Consider the following 17,339-nt stretch of genomic DNA (forward strand, 5'->3'; position numbering starts at 1 on the left):
GTCACAGGTCCAAGGTCTCCAGGCCTGTCCCTGCCTGCAGACAGAAGCCAGGGATGTACACCCACACAGGCACACACATGTGCAAACGTATCCCCGGCCAACAGTGGGAGGGAGAGAGCCGGCCCAATCTGTCTTTCAGAAGGACCCAGATGGGCTGGGGGTGGCCCGGGAAGGCTGGGACACCCAGAAATGAGGGTATCTCTGAGGGAAGATCTGCATTTCCACGATGCAGCCTCCCCAACTCCCAGCCTTGGGGCTGGCCAGTATAAGATGAGCCCTACTCAGCAGGGCAGGAAGAGAAAGAAAGCGATTGGGCCAGTGCCTCTGAGTGACCACATGAGAATGGCCACCTAATATACATGCTCATGGGCACACACAGGTCCTAGGATTAATCACCTGAAGCCCGAGGGGCCCAAGTCCTCCTTTCAGGGCTGTAGTCTCCTCCTGGGGCCCCTAGAAGCTGCCTGCCAAAAGGAGGGGGGCCCTCGGACACCCTCCCCGTGGGCTCAGGTCCAGCCAGACTCAGGCCAAGCCCCTGCCTGTCTAGGCCATGGTTACATAACCTATTTGTGGGTCAGTTGCTCTGTGAGGGAGGGAGGGGCTGGCAGGACAGAAGCCCCTTTGTCCAGGCCCAAGACAGGGATGGGGGCAGGGGGGCCCAAGGACAGGGAACCAAGAGAGTCGAGTCACAGAGGGGCTGCTGCAGGGCAGCTCAGTGCAGGGTGTAGGTCCCCCAATGGCCCACAAAGCGCACAAAGTCAGACAGGCCCAAATTCGAATTCTTACTCTGCCCCTCACACCACCCCTATGGCACCAGCAATGAGCTCGAAGGGGGCTGGCCTCGGAGACCTAAGGACGTTTCCAGACATAAAGCAGGAAGGGTTTGGCAAGGAGTCGGCTCAGTGAGTAGCGATGACTAATATTAGCTCTATGGGAACCCCACCCACACCCTCCAGTGATGGGGGGCTTCTCCTGCTCAGAGCAGAGGCTCCAGGAAGAGAGGCATCACCCCTCCCTGCCCCTGCCCTCTGCTCAGACACTGCTGGTGCTGAAATCCATCTATCTCAGCAGCAATGCCAGCCTTCCCTCAGTGGTCCAGGCCAAAACCTGGAAGTCAGCCCTGAGTCCCTTCTTGACTACCTTAAATCTTCTCCATTGGTAAATCCTGCTGGCTCTATCTTTAAGACACGCTCAAAGTACACTCAGGATCCTACCACTTCTCACCGCCGCCATTGTTACAACCCTGAGCCAGGCCAGCATCTCTAGAGGAATCACTGCCATCACCTCGCCACTGGTGCCCTCACTTCCCCTGTGCCCCCTTCAGTTTACCCTCCATACCCGCAGGAACCCTGTTAGAACACTGGCCACCCTGCCACTGAAACTGCACATGTTACATACACGTGTGAGGCTTTTCTTCCGCCAGTTATTCCTATGATTCCTTACCTCATGTCCTTGAGGTCTTTATCCAAATGTCACCTGCATGGTCTCCCCATCTAAAATAGTAACCCCCCGCCCTGGCTGGTTTGGCTCGGTGGATAGAGCGTCGGCCTGCGGACTGAGGGGTCCCGGGTTCGATTCCGGCCAAGGGCACATGCCAGGGTTGTGGGCTCGGTCCCCGGTAGGGGGCGTGCCGATCAATGATTCTCTCTCATCATTGATGTTTCTATCTCTCTATCCCTCTCCCTTCCTCTCTGAAATCAATAAAGAAATATATTAAAAAAATAAAATAAAATAGTAACACCCCACCCACCCCAGGTCTGTTGTATATTTCTCTTTAGCCTCCATCACCACCATGGACCTTGTTTATTGTCCATCTCCGTCACTAAACTGCTAGCTCCAAGAGGACCAGGGCTTTGATTTGCTCACTGCTATAACCTTGGTGGCTGAAACAGTGCCGGGTACATACAAGGTGCTCAGTAAATTAGAGACTGAAGTCATATCCTAGTCCCCACACTCTGTCCACCTGCCAGGGCCAGTTTCAGGCATGTGACCTATATTGTCACACAAAGGGCCCCCCACCTGGTTGGATAATCTGCTTGTCATCATCTTAAATTCTTTTTTGTTGTTGTTGCTGTTCCAACAGAAAAATTTTATTGACTCAAAGGGAAACCTCTGAAAAATGTACTAATCTTTTCCTAATAAATATTATGGGATTTCTAAGCCTACATTATGTTCAATGCTTTTATCTGTTTACAGAGTGCTTTCTTTAATCCTTTGAACAACTTTTTAGAAGCCACGATGTGCGAGTATATTAGGATAACTTTGACTAAAGAGATACAATACAAATGATGAGATGTTTTATTCCTTAACTTTGAAACCTCCCTTATTTCTGGCCCATTATAGAACACCCTAGTGGCCCGGTGCATGAAGTTCGTGCACAGGAGGGGGGTGTCCCTCAGCCCAGCCTGCACCCTCTTCAATCTAGGATCCCTCAGGGGATGTCCGACTGCCAGTTTAAACCGGCAGTCGGACATCTTTCTCGTAATCTGGGACTGCTGGCTCCTAACCCCTCACCTGCCTGCCTGCTTGATCGCCCCTAACCACTCTGCCTGCCAGCCTGCTTGCCCCCAAATGCCCCCCACTGGCCTTCTCACCCCCAACTGCCCCCCTACCCTGCCAGCCTGCTTGCCCCCAACTGCCCTCCCTGCTGACCTGATCACCCCCAACTGCCCCCCCTGCCAGCCTGCTTGCCCCCAACTGCCCCCCCTGCCAACCTGCTCGCCCCCAACTGCCCCCCCCTGCTGACCTGATCACCCCCAACTGACCTCCCCTCCTGGCCTGATCGCCTCTGCCTCTGCCTTGGCCCCGCCACCATGGCTTTGTCCAGAAGGATGTCTGGAAGGTCTCCCGAAAGGTCTCCTGGTCTAATTAGCATATATTCCTTTTATTAGTATAGATATCTACATCTGTTCATTCAAACTGCTATTTTAAATTCTTACTTTTGGACAAGGCACCCATGTTGCACGGGGCCCTATGCTGCAGTTCCTTATTACACTGAGGACAGTGATGCCCTGGCCAGTGTGCTCAGTGGCTAGAGTGGGCCGGGTGCGTGCCAAAGGCAACCAACCGATGTGTCTCACATCGATGTTTCTCTTTCTTTCTCTCCCTCCCTCCCTCTCTCTCTCTCTCCCTCCCTCCCTGTTTCCCTCCCTTCTGCTCTCCTTAAAATCAATGGGAAAAAATATCCTCAGGTGAGAATTAAAAAAGAGAGAGAGAGAGTGAGACATGGCTGTCCCGTAGCACCTCCCACCCTGTCCAGGATCACACTCAGGACATGTTCAACGCCGCCCCCCCACACACACACACACACGCACCTTGCACAATTCTAATGTTTGCCACCTACCACTTTTCTTAGTTTCAGTTCTTAGTAGCCAGTTCTCAGCCTCTCCAGCAAGACTTCCCAGTCCAGGCCCCTTTCCTCCCTCCCACAGCAGATGCCTTCCAAGCAGCCGCTGAGCCAGGTGCTCCAAGTGGAACCCAGAGCCAGGCCCACCTGCTCACCTGGCCCATACTTGTTGAAATTTCAGAGGGGCTGGAGTGCAAGGCCCAGGAAGTGACACAGTCGCCAGTGGAGGAGGAGTCTCCATCCCAAAGGGGATCACTCCTCCCATGAGGAGGGGCATCACAGTAAGGTCATCTCACCCTTCTCCCTGCCACTGGTCTCCTCAAAGAGGAAAATGGCTGGAATTGGATGGAGGGGAGCTCGAGGTTTTGGAATAGTCACCTGATTCCTATGAGAGACACTGAGCACTGAGGAAGGTCCCAGAACTGAACCCTTCATAGGACTGGGGAGGCTGAACCAGGTGGAGACAGGTGCTCTGAATGAAGCTGGAGCAGAGCATGGGGGGGAGAGGGGGGAGACTGGGTAAGGGTGGGATAAGGGGGCAAGTGGGGACCAAGTTGAAAGTCTTAGAAGCCCCCTTTCCCTTTCCGCAAGGGCACTAAGCCTATGGATTCCGCATCAGTAACAGCGCATAAACTTCGCCACCCCCACCCCCACCCCACCCCCACCCCCACCCCACATGACTTGCGCTCTTCAGTCTCTGATCAACCCTGACCTCTAACTGCTCTCCTGGAACCATCTCTACCTTTGAGGTCAGCTCCAAACTCGAGGCTGCAGAGGCCCCAGCCCCTCTCCCACCCTACCCCCATGGCCTCCCTGTACCCCTCTGCCCAGATGCTCCTCCAACTACAGAAGCCTCTTATAGGCCGCCTCACAGAGCTACTTCTTCCCCTACAGGGATGTGGTCCTGGTCTCCTCCGGTCTCATCTCAGAGTAGCTGAGCCCCATGGCCTCCATGGGGCAAGGTACCCACCCAGCTTCTCCAGGGAAGCAAGGCCAATGCTGTCTCTTCCCAATCGCCCCCAGGCAGGGGACTCTAGGTCAGATGCTGGAGGGGAACTATTAGTGGGCAAGGTGAGAGAACACAGGAGCACTGGCCTGTAATTTTCAGGAAACTCAGAAAGGGCAAGTGGGCCAGAAGGAAAAGCAGGGTATCCCCCACCCAGCATAAAGCCAACCCCCATCCAGTCTTCTCCCTTCTTCCCTTCAAAGACAACTGCTAAGGGTGCTAGTTCCTGTGTGTGTAAAGGGAGGTGCCCTTCAAGGTGGGATGGGGGGCTGACAGAGCCTGGGGCCACACTGGGGGGCTGGGGCCCAGGGAAGATGCCAGCACAGGAAGGAGATCATGGGAACAAGGGTTATAAAAATACCTCTGGAGTCTAGTGGGCCCTATGGAGCACTGCTGGGTGCCCCCCACCCCATGGCCCAAACTCCAGCTGTACTTTGCTGAATCAAAATACATTTTACTCCAAAGCAGGCCAGCGTTGTCATGACGACTGAGCTAATTCATGGAGGGATTTCTCCGTCTGACTTATTAAGCCCGCTCCTGTGAGTCAGAGCCCAGAGACCAGTCCAGGCAGGGGTGTATGGTGAGATCCAGGTGAGACCCAGGTAAAAGTAAAAGTCCCCACACCTTCCCCCAAGGGGCCAGAGTAGATGGGAGGAGGAGCCTCCAAATCTGATGCTCCCACTTTCCTGGCCTGCCCACTCTGGGCTGAGGAAATGGTCCCAGTTAGTGCTTACTGAGCACTTAGTAAGAGCCTAAGCTTCATGTTCGCTCTCTCACTATTCTTACAACAATGCTAGGAGACAGGCACCACGAATATCCCCATCCTGCAGACGCGGCTTGGGGAGCTGGAGTTGTTTATGTACAAGGTGGCACGACCACTAGGTGGAAGTCTTGACCTTGCCTTCCACATCTCAATCCCTCCACCTGCTTTCGAGGCTCAGTCTCCTCGAAATCCTGAGACCCTGAAGCCAGCCCCGACTAGGCGACTAGGCATGGAAGGCCAGGCCAGCCTGTGTCTCTGTGCCCGCAAGGCACAGATGTGCAGCTCTAATTGCACAGAGCAGACAGGATCTGGCGAGCAGGCTCTGCCGCAGGAGGGTCCCTCTGGGGCTCAAGGACATACCTCCCACCTTCCGAGGCAGTCTCAGTTCTCAGCATCCTTCCTGGAGAGAGGGGAAGGGGGCCACCCTGGCTTCCATACAGTTCCTGGGGGTGGTGTAGGGAGTGGGGTCCCCAGACTCCACGTGCCATCCTGCAGAGCCTGCCCGCGCCCCTACAGGTGCCCTGATACACTGACACAGCCATACGTGCGCAGCCGCACATGTGGTCCACACGCCCATCCATCCATCTCCAGCAGCCCCCAGGGAGGCTCCTGGTTGAGCTGGGATGAGTGCTGGGATCAGGGCTTCAAGCTCCCAACCCTTCCCTGGGGTACCCCCAGCACAAGCTCAGGATGGCCAGTGGGAGACCTCTCCCTCTCCTACAGCCCTCTTTGCCAACAGGGAAGCCAGAATGAACTGGGATCTGTTGCAGGGTCTGCACTTGCTTGGAGCTCAGCCTGGCCTAGGCTGGGCGACCTTGGGCCTCTGCTCCCCTATCAGTAAATGGCCCCCACCCAGCCATGCCTGGGCAGCCACACCCCCAGCATGGTCCTCCCCCCGACTTCCCTGAAAAGCGTGTTATTAAACATGGGGAGGGAAGGGGGGTCTGACAGGGACTATCAGGCGCCTTGATGCCCCTCACCGCAAGGGGCCCCTCCTCTCTCCAAGGGGAGGGCATCCTTGCCCTTTAAAGGCCCAGCAGAGACCTCCAGCTGTCAGCCCACAGCCCGGGGAGAGAAAAGGACCGAGGCAGGGAGGGAGGGTAGCGAATGTCAAGATCGGGCAGGTGGGTATCGCCAGGTGCCCGATGGGGGGCTCGGGATGACGGCCAGGCGCTCGGTGCCGCCCCTCAGTCAGTGCTGGGGGTGCGGGTGTGGACCGAGGTTCTGGGCGCTGCTGGCCCGGCCCCGCCCCGCCCCCGGGGACCGACAGCATCCCCCTCCTGCGCCAGGAGGGGTGAGGGGCTCCGCGCTGGAGGTAGCCCCCGAGCGCGCCGCGGCTCCCTCCGCCCCGCCCCCCCAACCCCGCGCCCCCTACACTCACTGGCTTTCCCCGGCCGCGGCCTCTGCAGCAGCCGCTGCGCGGTCCCCACGTCCTCCGCCTTCACAGCCTGCACCAGCTCCTGCTCCTTCCCCATGGCGCGGCCGGGGCCGCAGCGACGCTGCTGCGCTCCGTGCGCTCTGCGCGGCTCAGAAGCAAGGGCGGCAGCCCCGCGGCGCCGGCCGCATCCTCCTCCCTCCTCCACCGCCTTTTCCACCGCCCGCGCCCCTTGCCGTCCTCCGGCTCCGGCTCCGGCTCGGGCTCCAGGCGAGGATGGGGCGGGGAGCGCGTCACGGGCGGGGGGCGGCCCGGAGGCGGGGGCCGGCGGCGGGCGCGAGGCGGGGGCGCGGCACCTGGCACCGCCTCCGGGACGCCTGGGTCCCTCTCTGGTGGCTGCTGACCTCCGTCCGCAGCACCGGCCGCGCGCCCGGCTCCTTGGCTCCGCCCCTACATCAGGCCGCGTCCTCCCTAGGCGCCCCCTCCCCACGTGCGGGCCGCGGGGGTCAGGCCGGGCCTACGCGAACACCCTGCTGCCCCGGAGCGCCGGGGACTGGGGACGTAGGGGGAGATGGACCCTAAGCCCTGATACGGCGGCGGCGCTGCTAGGCTGAGCCTGAGAGAGGTTTCCAAAGGCTGCGGGACCCAAGCGGGGGAGTAACTCGGTGGCAGTGGGCGGGCGGGTACCCGGGCACAGACCCAGGCACTGAGAGACCAGAGCACCAGCTGTGCCATGGAGTCGGCGCGCCAGAGGCTGTCAAACATTTCTGGCCTGTGGTTCCCGTGGGAGGTGTCGAGGGATTGTGAAGAGGAATCTCCCAATAATGAATTCAGTGTCAGGGAACCTGCACCACCCCACCCCCGCTCCGCCCTGCACCCTACACCTTCTTCCCTTGAATTCTCTGTCTCTCTCCACAAACAACACTGGGCAATAGCTCCTTCCTCCCAAGCCTCAATCTGAACCCCAACCCCAGTGAAGCACCCCAAACTGGGGTGCAGCCCCCACCTATTGCCAAGGGGTCCTCAATCCCCCATCTCCAGCACCAACAGGGTCACAGGCCTGCTCAACACCAATCTGAGCCCCCACAAAGCCTGTGTACCCTCCAGCCTCCAGCTTCAGACTCTGGCAGGCCTAGACAGGGGCTGCTGGACAGATGCTGACACCCCCACATGACACACACACACACACTCATACAGGTCTCACCCTTCTGACTTCCTGAGCCTCAATCCCTCACCTTGTAATGGCTGCAGCATTCCAGAGATAACAGTCTTGAAGTCTGTCTCCTGGCTCAGGCTGTTTCCTCATTGGCAGGGAGGGGAAGATTATTACCCCATGGGGCAAGGCTGTTTGGTGAGTTTGCACATATAATAGCCTGATGCCCCTCTTCCTATACCCAGACCAATGGTCGGCAAACTGTGGCTTGGGAGCCGCGGTTTGCCGCTCTGTTGACTAATAAGTTTGCCGACCACTGGCCCAGACCATCAAGCACCTACAGAAGGAAGGTGACCAGCAGCTGGTCAATTCCCCTCTCCAGTGGGGTCTCCCATGAAGTTTAGGGAGCAAGTCTGGACCTGGTCTGTCAGAAGGGCCGCTAAATGCAAGGGCCCTTTCTCCCATCCTTTATGGTGACCAATTCCTAGGCACCTGCTGAGTCAGGAACTGTGCTAGTCACTTCATAGAGGAGCTTGTGTCCATTTTACAGATGAAGAAACTGAAGCTCAGAGAAGCCAAGCGACTCACCTACGGTCCCAGAGTCTCGAGATCATGAGTTTTTGCTTAGAACCCACATTAGTCTCAACTGCACTTGTCCCGGTTCTGCCTCTCATTGTTTTGGGTTTTTGGGTTTGTTTCTTATCACTCTGTCTTTCCAAGTCGTAGCTTCCCGTCCATAAAATGTGGTAAGAATAATATTCCCAACCTGGCTGGTGTGGCTTAGTTGGTTGGCCTTGTTCCGTGCACTGAAGGGTCTCCGGTTTGATTCCCAGTCAGGACACATGCCTAAGTTGTGGGCTCGATCCCAGTAGGGGGCTTGCAGGAGACAACCAATTGATGTTTTGCTCTCACATCAATGTTTCTTTCTCCCTCTCCCTTCCTCTCTCTAAAAATCAAAATTTTTTTAAAAAAATGATCCCCTTTAGGTTATTTGAGGATACATTATGATGCAATCAATAAAGCACTTTGCAATAGAACTTATTAAGTGCTCAACAAATAGCTGCTGTGAATATTGTGATATTCTTGTGTGTCCCTACCTGGGCTATCAGAGAAGCAACTGTATTTTATTCATCTTTATAATTGCAGACCCTATCAGTGTAGCACACAGGAAACACTACAAAAAAGTACAAAGATAGCAATCATCCTTACTATTATTTCTATTTTTTGGCTGGCTAAGGTAAACCACTCTGGCCTGAGCCTAACATTTGCAGGGCCTGGGGCCAGAGTACAAACAGACACCCACACAGTGAATGTCTAAATATTTAAATGTTATAAATCGTGCTAATAACTTGTTAAATAAAATATGTTCTATCATCCTACTTTGACAAATATACCTTCATCATGACCTGAAAGGCCAAATTCCAATTTAGAATTCTGATTCCTCTGGGTAATGAACTGGCCCCTGCCCACAGCTGCTGCACTTCCATTCTTTGCCCAGCTCCAGCTCCATCTATACCCCTTAGTCACACCTCACACCTAGGGGTGGGCCCCTTGCTGTGTAGTCCACCTTCAGGAGGACAGACCTGGGAAGAGGGCTGTATAGATTCTCCTAGATTCAACCTGCTCAGTGAGGCTAATGCCCTAGGAAGGGCCAGGAAGTCCTGGATCTATGGCTGACTAGCTCCTTGTACAAGCTCCTGACACTCAGCTGCCTCATCTGTAAAATGGGCCAGTAGTTCTGCCTGTAGCGCAGGGCTGATGGGAAGATCCATATGAAAACAAAAATGTGTATTTTCCGGAATCCCCCAACCCTGGGGATGGGGGCCACAGAGCAGACCAGCTGATCCAGCGGAGGGATTAGGATGCAGAAGTGTGGGACTTGGGCAGCCCTCCAGGAAGCCAGGCCTCCAATCTCATCTCTGGTAGGAGAGGCTGCTGAGCCAGCAGAATTGCTGAGGCTCAGCCTGGAGCAGAGCTGGCGGCCACTTCACTGCAGCCTGGGCTGGCCCCCTTCCCACTGCACAACCGCCTCCACCGGCAGGCCCTGCCCTTGCTTCTGCCCACCAGCTATATGCCTGCTCAGGCACTCCCTAGGGCCCTTCTCTACCCTCCAGAGCCCTAGTACCCTGCTCCATATATATAAAATGGGGATGACATGATGAATGTACTCTCTCCATGGGCTGCTTGGGAGCATGCATGCAGTATATGTTAGCTGCCATGGCTTCTATCACTCTCCTAGATACTTGATACATAAGAGGGGATTCACATCCATGCATCCTGCCCACCCTTCCTGTCCAGCAGAGATGCTGGAGCTGCTTAGGCTGGGCAGGGAGAATGGCCTGGTCTGCCAGTTACCCCTAGGCATGGAGCATGGGCAGCTGCCACACTCCATCCAGAGCCCCCACACAAAAGCAAATAGCTCAGAGCCCGTCTCCTGAGCCCAAAGTGGAACGACGCCATAGACACCTGGCCAAGGCTTCCAACCTTCCCTCAGCCCCTTCCCTCTGTCCTGCTTTCAGGTTCCTTTGCCGCTTTGCTCTGGATATCCTTCAAATGTTGGGGTTCGTAGCACTCTTCCTTTTTCAGCCTTTGGGTCCTGCATATTCATCTGCCACTCCCAGAGCTGCCTCTGAGCCTGGTGGAGCTGCCCTGGAGGAGTAGGATAGCTCCTGTACTTACAGAGGAATATGGGGAGGACATACGAAATGCAGGGGGCTGCCCAGAGAGTAGTCACCATAGCCAGAAGCAGGGAAACCAGGGGAGAGCTGAGCCCAGCAGGATGGGTTCTATCGTGTCCTAGCTGTGTGCCCTTAGACACATGACTCTACATCTCTGAGCCTCAGTATTCCTGTTTCCAAGATGGAGTGGTTTCTCTTTGGCAGAGCCATTGTGAAAACCTGATGCATAATGTAGTTAAAATGCTCAGCACGGTTTGGTGGTTCTTCAAAAAGTTAAACAGTCACCATGTGACCCAACAATTCTACTCCTAGGTATATGAGAAATGAAAACATGTACTCAAAAAGATACTTGTATAACCTGGCTGGTGTGGCTCAGTAGTTGAGCGTCAACCTATGAAGGTCATGGTTCGATTCCCGGACAGGGCACATGCCCGGATTGTGGGCTCAATCCCCAGTGTGGGGCATGCAGGAGGCAGCCGATCAATGATCCTCTCTCATCATTGATGTTTCTATCTCTCTCTCCCTCTCCCTTCCTCTTTGAAATCAATAAAAATACTTTTTTTTTTTTAAAAAAAAAGATACTTGTACAGGAATTTTCATAGCAGCATCATTCAAAATAACCAAAAAGTAGAAACAAATTTAAGTTGAATGAATAAATAAAATGTGGTCTAGCTACACAATGGAAAATTATTTGGCCATAAAAAGGAAAAAAGTACTGCCCAGCCAGCGTGGCTCAGTGGTTGAGCATCAACCTATGAACCAGGAGGTCATGGTTCGATTCCTGGTCAGGGCACATGCCTGGGTTGCAGGCTCAATCCCCAGTGTGGGGTGTGCAGAAGGCAACCGATCAATGATTCTCTCTCATCATGGGTGTTTCTATCTCTCTCTCCCTCTCCCTTTCTCTCTAAAATCAATACAAAAGAGTTCTGCTTTATTTTTTAAAAAGGAAAGAAGTACTAATACTTGTTATAACATAAAAGAAGCCAGACACAAAAAGCCATATATTGTATAATTCCATTTATATGAAATACCCATACAAGCCAATGTTCTTGATGAACACAGATGCAAAAATTTTCAACAAAATACTAGCAAACTGGATTCAACAATACATTAAAAGGATTACACACCATGACATAGTGGGATTCATTCCAAGGATGCAAGGATGGTTCAACATCTGTAAATCAATCAGTGTGATACATCACATTAACAAAATTAAGGATAAAAATCGTATATCATCTCAACAGATTCAGAAAAAGCATTTGACACAATTAAACATCCATTTTTGAGAAAAAGTCAACAGAGTGGTTATATAAGAAACATATCTCAACATAATAAAGGCTATGTATGATAAACCCACAGCTAATATCATACTTACTGGTGAAAAACTGAAAGCTTTTCCTGTAAGATCAGAAACAGGGCAAAGATGTCCATTATTACCACTTCTATTCAATATAGTATTGGAGTCATAGCCATAGCAGTAAGAGGGAAAAAAAGGCATTCAAAATGAAAAGGAAGAAGTAAAACTCTCATTATTTGTAGATATGATGTGATATATAGAAAACCCTAAAGACTCCCCCAAAAAACTATTAGAATAAATAAATTCAGTAAAGTTATAGGGTAATTGATATGTAGAAATCTGTTGCATTTCTATATACCAATAATGAGTGATCAGAAAAAGAAAACAATTCCATTTACAACTGCATCAAAAAGTATAAAATACCGCCGAAACCGGTTTGGCTCAGTGGATAGAGCGTCGGCCTGCGGACTGAGGGGTCCCAGGTTCGATTCCGGTCAAGGGCATGTACCTTGGTTGCGGGCACATCCCCAGTGGGAGGTGTGCAGGAGGCAGCTGATTGATATTTCTCTCTCATCGATGTTTCTAGCTCTCTATCCCTCTCCCTTCCTCTCTGTAAAATATCAATAAAATATATTTTTTAAAAAAAAGTATAAAATACCCAGGAATAAATTTAAGCCAGGAGGTGAAAGACCTGTACTCCGAAAACTATTAAGACATTGAAGAAACCAGAGAGGGTCGGACCTGCATTACCACCATTTGTCCACCATCCAGAACTGAAATATCATTGCTGACATGTACACATAAGGAACTGTTTGACATTGAAATTGGGACTCAAAAGAACTGTTGGCCCAGAAAGAAACTCACTACAGACTGATTCATTTGCCTATCAGCATACCATTATTGCTTGTCCCATTTTTGGTTCTTATAAGTGTATTTCTAGTATCACATGATCTCACTCATCTAGGGGAAATAATGAACAACATAAACTGATGAACAAAAACAGACCCAGAGACAGGGAAGCATCGATCAGACTGTCAAACCTCAGAGGGAAGGTAGGGGAGGGTGGGGGTAAGGGGGAGAGATCAACCAAAGGACTTGTATGCATGCATATAAGCCTAACCAGTGGTCACGGACAACAGGGGGGTGGGGGCATGAGTGGGGAGGGGTTTGGGATGGGAATGGGGGGATGAGGACAAATATATGATACCTTAATCAATAAAGAAATTTTAAAAAAAGACATGGAAGAAAGGCATTGAAGAAGATACAAATAAATGGAAAGCTATACCTTGCTCATGAATTGAAAGGATTGTTAAAATGTCCTCACTACCTAAAGCAATATACAGATAATACAGATTCAATGCAATCCCTATTAAAATACCAATGGCATTTTTCTCAGAATTAGAACAACTCATTCTAAAAGTTACATGGAACTACAAAAGGCCCAGAATAGGCAAAGAAATCTTGGGGAAAAACAAAGTGGAAGCGATCATACTCCCTGATTTCAAACTATACTACAAAGTTACAATAATCAAAACAGTGTGATACTAGCATGAAAACAAATATACAGATCAATGGAATAGAGATTCCCAAAATAAATCTTCTCTTAAATGGTCAATTAATCTACAACAAAGAAAGCAAGGATATTCAATGGAGTAAAGACAGTCTCTTCAATAAGTAGTGTTGAGAAAACTGTACAGATACATGCAGAAAAAAATGAAACTGGACTACTTTCTTACACCATATCTATATATATAAAAGGCTAAGTGACCAACTGTCCATCCATCCACCTGTCCGACCAGCCGGTACATATGACACACACTGGCAATCTCCTATATAATAAAAGGTTAATATGCAAATTGTCCCCATGGGCAGGAGTTCAACCGACCAGGAGTAAACGTGCACTGACCACCAGGGGGCAGTGGTGGCAGGCAGCCGGGGGAAGGGAGGCCCTGGCCAGAAGCCGGCAGCTGCTAGGGACCCTACCTGTGCATGAATTTCGTGTACTGGGCCTCTAGTATAAAATAAACTCAAAATGGATTAAAGACTTAAATGTAAGACCTGAAACCAAAATCTCCTAGAAGGAAACATAGGCAGTAATCTCTTAGACATCACTTTTTTTTTGAAAAAAATATATTTTTTATTGATTTCAGAGAAGAAGGGAAAGGGAGAGAGAGATATAAACATCAGTGATGAGAATCATTGACTGGCTGCCTCCTGCATGCCCTCTAATGGGGATCAAGCCCACAACCCAGGCATGTGCCCTGTCTGGGAATCGAACCATGACCTCCTGGTTCATAGGTTGACGCTCAACCACCCAACCACACCGGCTGGGCTGGACATCAGTCTTAGCAGTATCTTTTTGGATATAGTCTCTTCAAATAAGGGGGAAAAAGAAAAAAAAGGGGATTACATCACACTAAAAAGTTTTTGCACAGTGAAGGAAACCATCAACAAAATGAAAAGATAACCTACTGAATGGGAGAAGATATTCACAAATGATACATCTCACAAAAGGTTAATATCCAAAATATATAAGGCACTCATACAACTTAACACCAAAAAAATCCAATTAAAAAAATGGGCAGAGGTGGGTGAAAAAGGTAAAAGGATTAAGAAGTACAAATTGGGCCCTAGTCAGTTGGTTCAGTGGGTAGAGCATGGGCCCTCAGACTGAAGGCTCCCAGGTTTGATTCCAGCAAGGGCACATATCATGGTTGCAGGCTCAATCCCTGGCCCTTATCAGGGTGCATGCAGGAGACAACCAATCGATGTTTTCTCTCTGTCTCTCCCCATCCCTTCCACTCTCTCTAAAAAAAGAGTCAATGGAAAAATATCTTCGGGTTAGGATTAAGAACAACAACAAAAACAATAACAATAAAAACAACAACAACAAAAATGAAGTACAAATTGGTAGTTACAAAATAGTCACTGGAATATAAAAGTACAGCATAGGTGCCAAAACCGGTTTGGCTCAGTGGATAGAGCGTCAGCCTGCGGACTGAAGGGTCCCGGGTTCGATTCCGGTCAGGGGCATGTACCTTGGTTGCGGGCACATCTCCAGTAGGAGGTGTGCAGGAGGCAGCTGATCGATGTTTCTCTCTCATTGATGTTTCTAACTCTCTATCCCTCTCCCTTCCTCTCTGTAAAATATCAATAAAATATATTTAAAAAAAAAAAAAAGTACAGCATAGGTAATATAGTCAATAATATTGTAATAACTATGTATGGTACCAGATGGGTACTTGAAATATTGGGGTGATCACTTTATGAAGTATATGACTGTTTAACCACTATGCTGTACCCCTAAAACTAATCTATATAATAAAAGCCTAAGCGACTGTCAGCGGAACGACCAGAACAACCAGTTGCTATGATGTGCACTGACCACCAGGGGGCAGACACTCAATGCAGCTGCTGCCCCCTGGTGGTCAGTGCGCTCCCACAGGGGAAGCGCCACTCAGCCAGAAGCTGGGCTCAAGGCTGGTGAGTGCAGCAGCAGTGGCAGGAGCCTCTCTTGCCTCCGTGGCAGCGCTAAGGAGCAGCAAGCAGGCAGGCCCTGGCCAGAAGCCGGCAGGGGTCCCAGACTGCAAAAAGGTGCAGGCTGGGCTGAGGGACAACCCCCCCACCCCGCCCAGTGTACGAATTTCGTGCACCGGGCCTCTAGTACAAAATAATATTGAATGTCAACTTTAATGGAAAAATAAAAAATTTTTTAAATGGGCAGAGGACCTGAATAAACATTTCTCCCAACAGAACATACAGATGGCCAACAGAAATATGAAAAGATGCTCAACATCACTAATGATCAGGGAAATTAAAATAAAAACCACAGTGAGATATCACCTCACACCTGTCACAATGGCTATCATCAATAAACAACAAATGTTGGTGAGCATGTGGAGAAAAGGGAACCCACATACACTGTTGATGGGACTGTAAACTAGTACAGCCACTATGGAAAACAGTACGGAGATCCCTCAAAAAATTAAAAATAGAGCTACCATATAACCCAGCAAATTCATTCTGGGTATTTATCTGAAAACAAAAACACTAATTTGAAAGATATATGCACCCCTATGTTCACTGCAGCATTACTAGTAATAGCCAATGTATGGAAGTAACATAGATGTCCATCAATAGAGAAATGGATAATGAAGATGTGATTATATATATATATATATATATATATATATATATATATATATGATGGAATATTATTCAGCCATAAAAATTATGAAATCTTGCCATTTGCAATAACATGGTTGGACCTAGAGGGCATTATTCTAAGTGAAATAAGTCAGACAAAAGAAAGACAAATACCCTATGATTTCACTTATATGTTGAACCTGAAAACAAAACAAATGAATAAACAAAACAAACACACTGGGAACAAGCTGATGCATAAAAGGGAGAGGATTTCTTTTTATATAAAAAAGAAATATCCAGAATAGGCAAATCCATAGAGACAGAAAGTAGATTGATTGGTGGTTGCCAAGAGCTGGGGGAGTTGAGGGGGGGTGGGGAATGATGAGTGATTGCATAATGGATATGGGGTTTTCTTTTGGGGTGATGAAAATGTTCTGGAACTAGATAGAAGTGGTAGTTGCAGACCTTTTTAATGTACTAAGTGCCACAAACTTTGAAAATAGTTCATTTCATATTATGTGAATTTCACCTCAATTAAAACAAAAACAGCATAATGCCTCACACAGAATAAGCCCTCAAAATGCTATGAAAGGTGCTGAAAACCAGGAGATCAATAGGTAAAGAGGTGGAGGGGAAAGCATCCTAGGTATGGGGAAAGGTTCAGAAGCGAGCGTGTGGTGGCAAGTCATATCCTCTGGCCAGATGGAGCATAAAGCAAGTGGCTTATGGAGCGGAGAGGGGGAGAAAGCTGTGGGGTCTGTAGAGGCCAGACCCAGGAGTGTGGAGGGTGACAGGAAACCCCTGAAGGCTTTTAACAGGGCTCAACTTAGGTTTTTAAGAGACGGTTTTGCAATGTGTAGGATAGCTTGAAGGGGGGCCAGAGTGGTGTGGGAAGGCAGGCCAGGAGAATGTTATGGGAGAGTGGGTAGTGAATGCACCTGCATCATACATAACTAGTTGCAACACCCAAGTAGCCACTGCACACAGAGGAGCAGGTCCATAGCGAATTGTCTTGGCTATGAAAAGGAGAGATGTAGTGGGGCCTTCCAGGGACAGTGTCTCACAGGGTGCCAGATCTGAGCTGGAGACCGGGAGGAGGGATGGTGGTATTAGAAGCCCTGGAGACCCCAGGGACAGTGTGGTGTGCCGAGACAAGAACTCTGAAGGGCACCAGCCTTAGGGATAGAGAGAGACTGAATGCCTGGACAAGCAGCTAGGCAACAGGAGCTTTTCAGGAGCAGTGCTGTCAACTCCTGTGCAAACGTGTCAAGATCCAGAAAGAAAAGTATCAACTGGGTTTGGCAGCATGAGAAGGGCAGTGACCTTGTGACATTTTAACTGGATAGCTGGGAATAAAAGTCCTGACAGCAAGAGGAGTGGGAAGTGAGAATGTGGAACCAGCAAGGCAGTGAAGACAGCTCTTTGAAGGAGAGAGTGCTGGCTGGAAGTAGAGTTTTGGGTTGTTTTATGGCGTTTCAAGTCTGGGGAGAAGGAAGAAGGGGAGGTGGGGAAGGTACAAGGAAGGTTCTTGGGACCCAGGGCCTGGGTGGATGGGCTGGAGGATGTGGCCTTAGT

General features: G+C 50.3%; 1 protein-coding gene across 2 annotated transcripts in view; it reads right to left on the reverse strand.

Moving 5' to 3' along the window:
* CASKIN1 (CASK interacting protein 1) overlaps positions 1 to 6,730 on the reverse strand; it is an 18,729-nt gene extending 11,999 nt beyond the window's left edge. For both annotated transcript variants that reach the window (XM_080678994.1, XM_080678993.1), the window contains exon 1: positions 6,497 to 6,730. In XM_080678994.1, the coding sequence (XP_080535120.1) occupies positions 6,497 to 6,590 (94 nt within the window). In that variant the 5' untranslated portion in view covers positions 6,591 to 6,730. The remainder of the gene's footprint in view (positions 1 to 6,496) is intronic.
* Between the last annotated feature and the right edge of the window lie 10,609 nt (positions 6,731 to 17,339).

Source organism: Plecotus auritus (genome assembly GCF_963455305.1).
Source record: "Plecotus auritus genome assembly, chromosome: 7".
Taxonomy (NCBI): Eukaryota; Metazoa; Chordata; class Mammalia; order Chiroptera; family Vespertilionidae; genus Plecotus; species Plecotus auritus.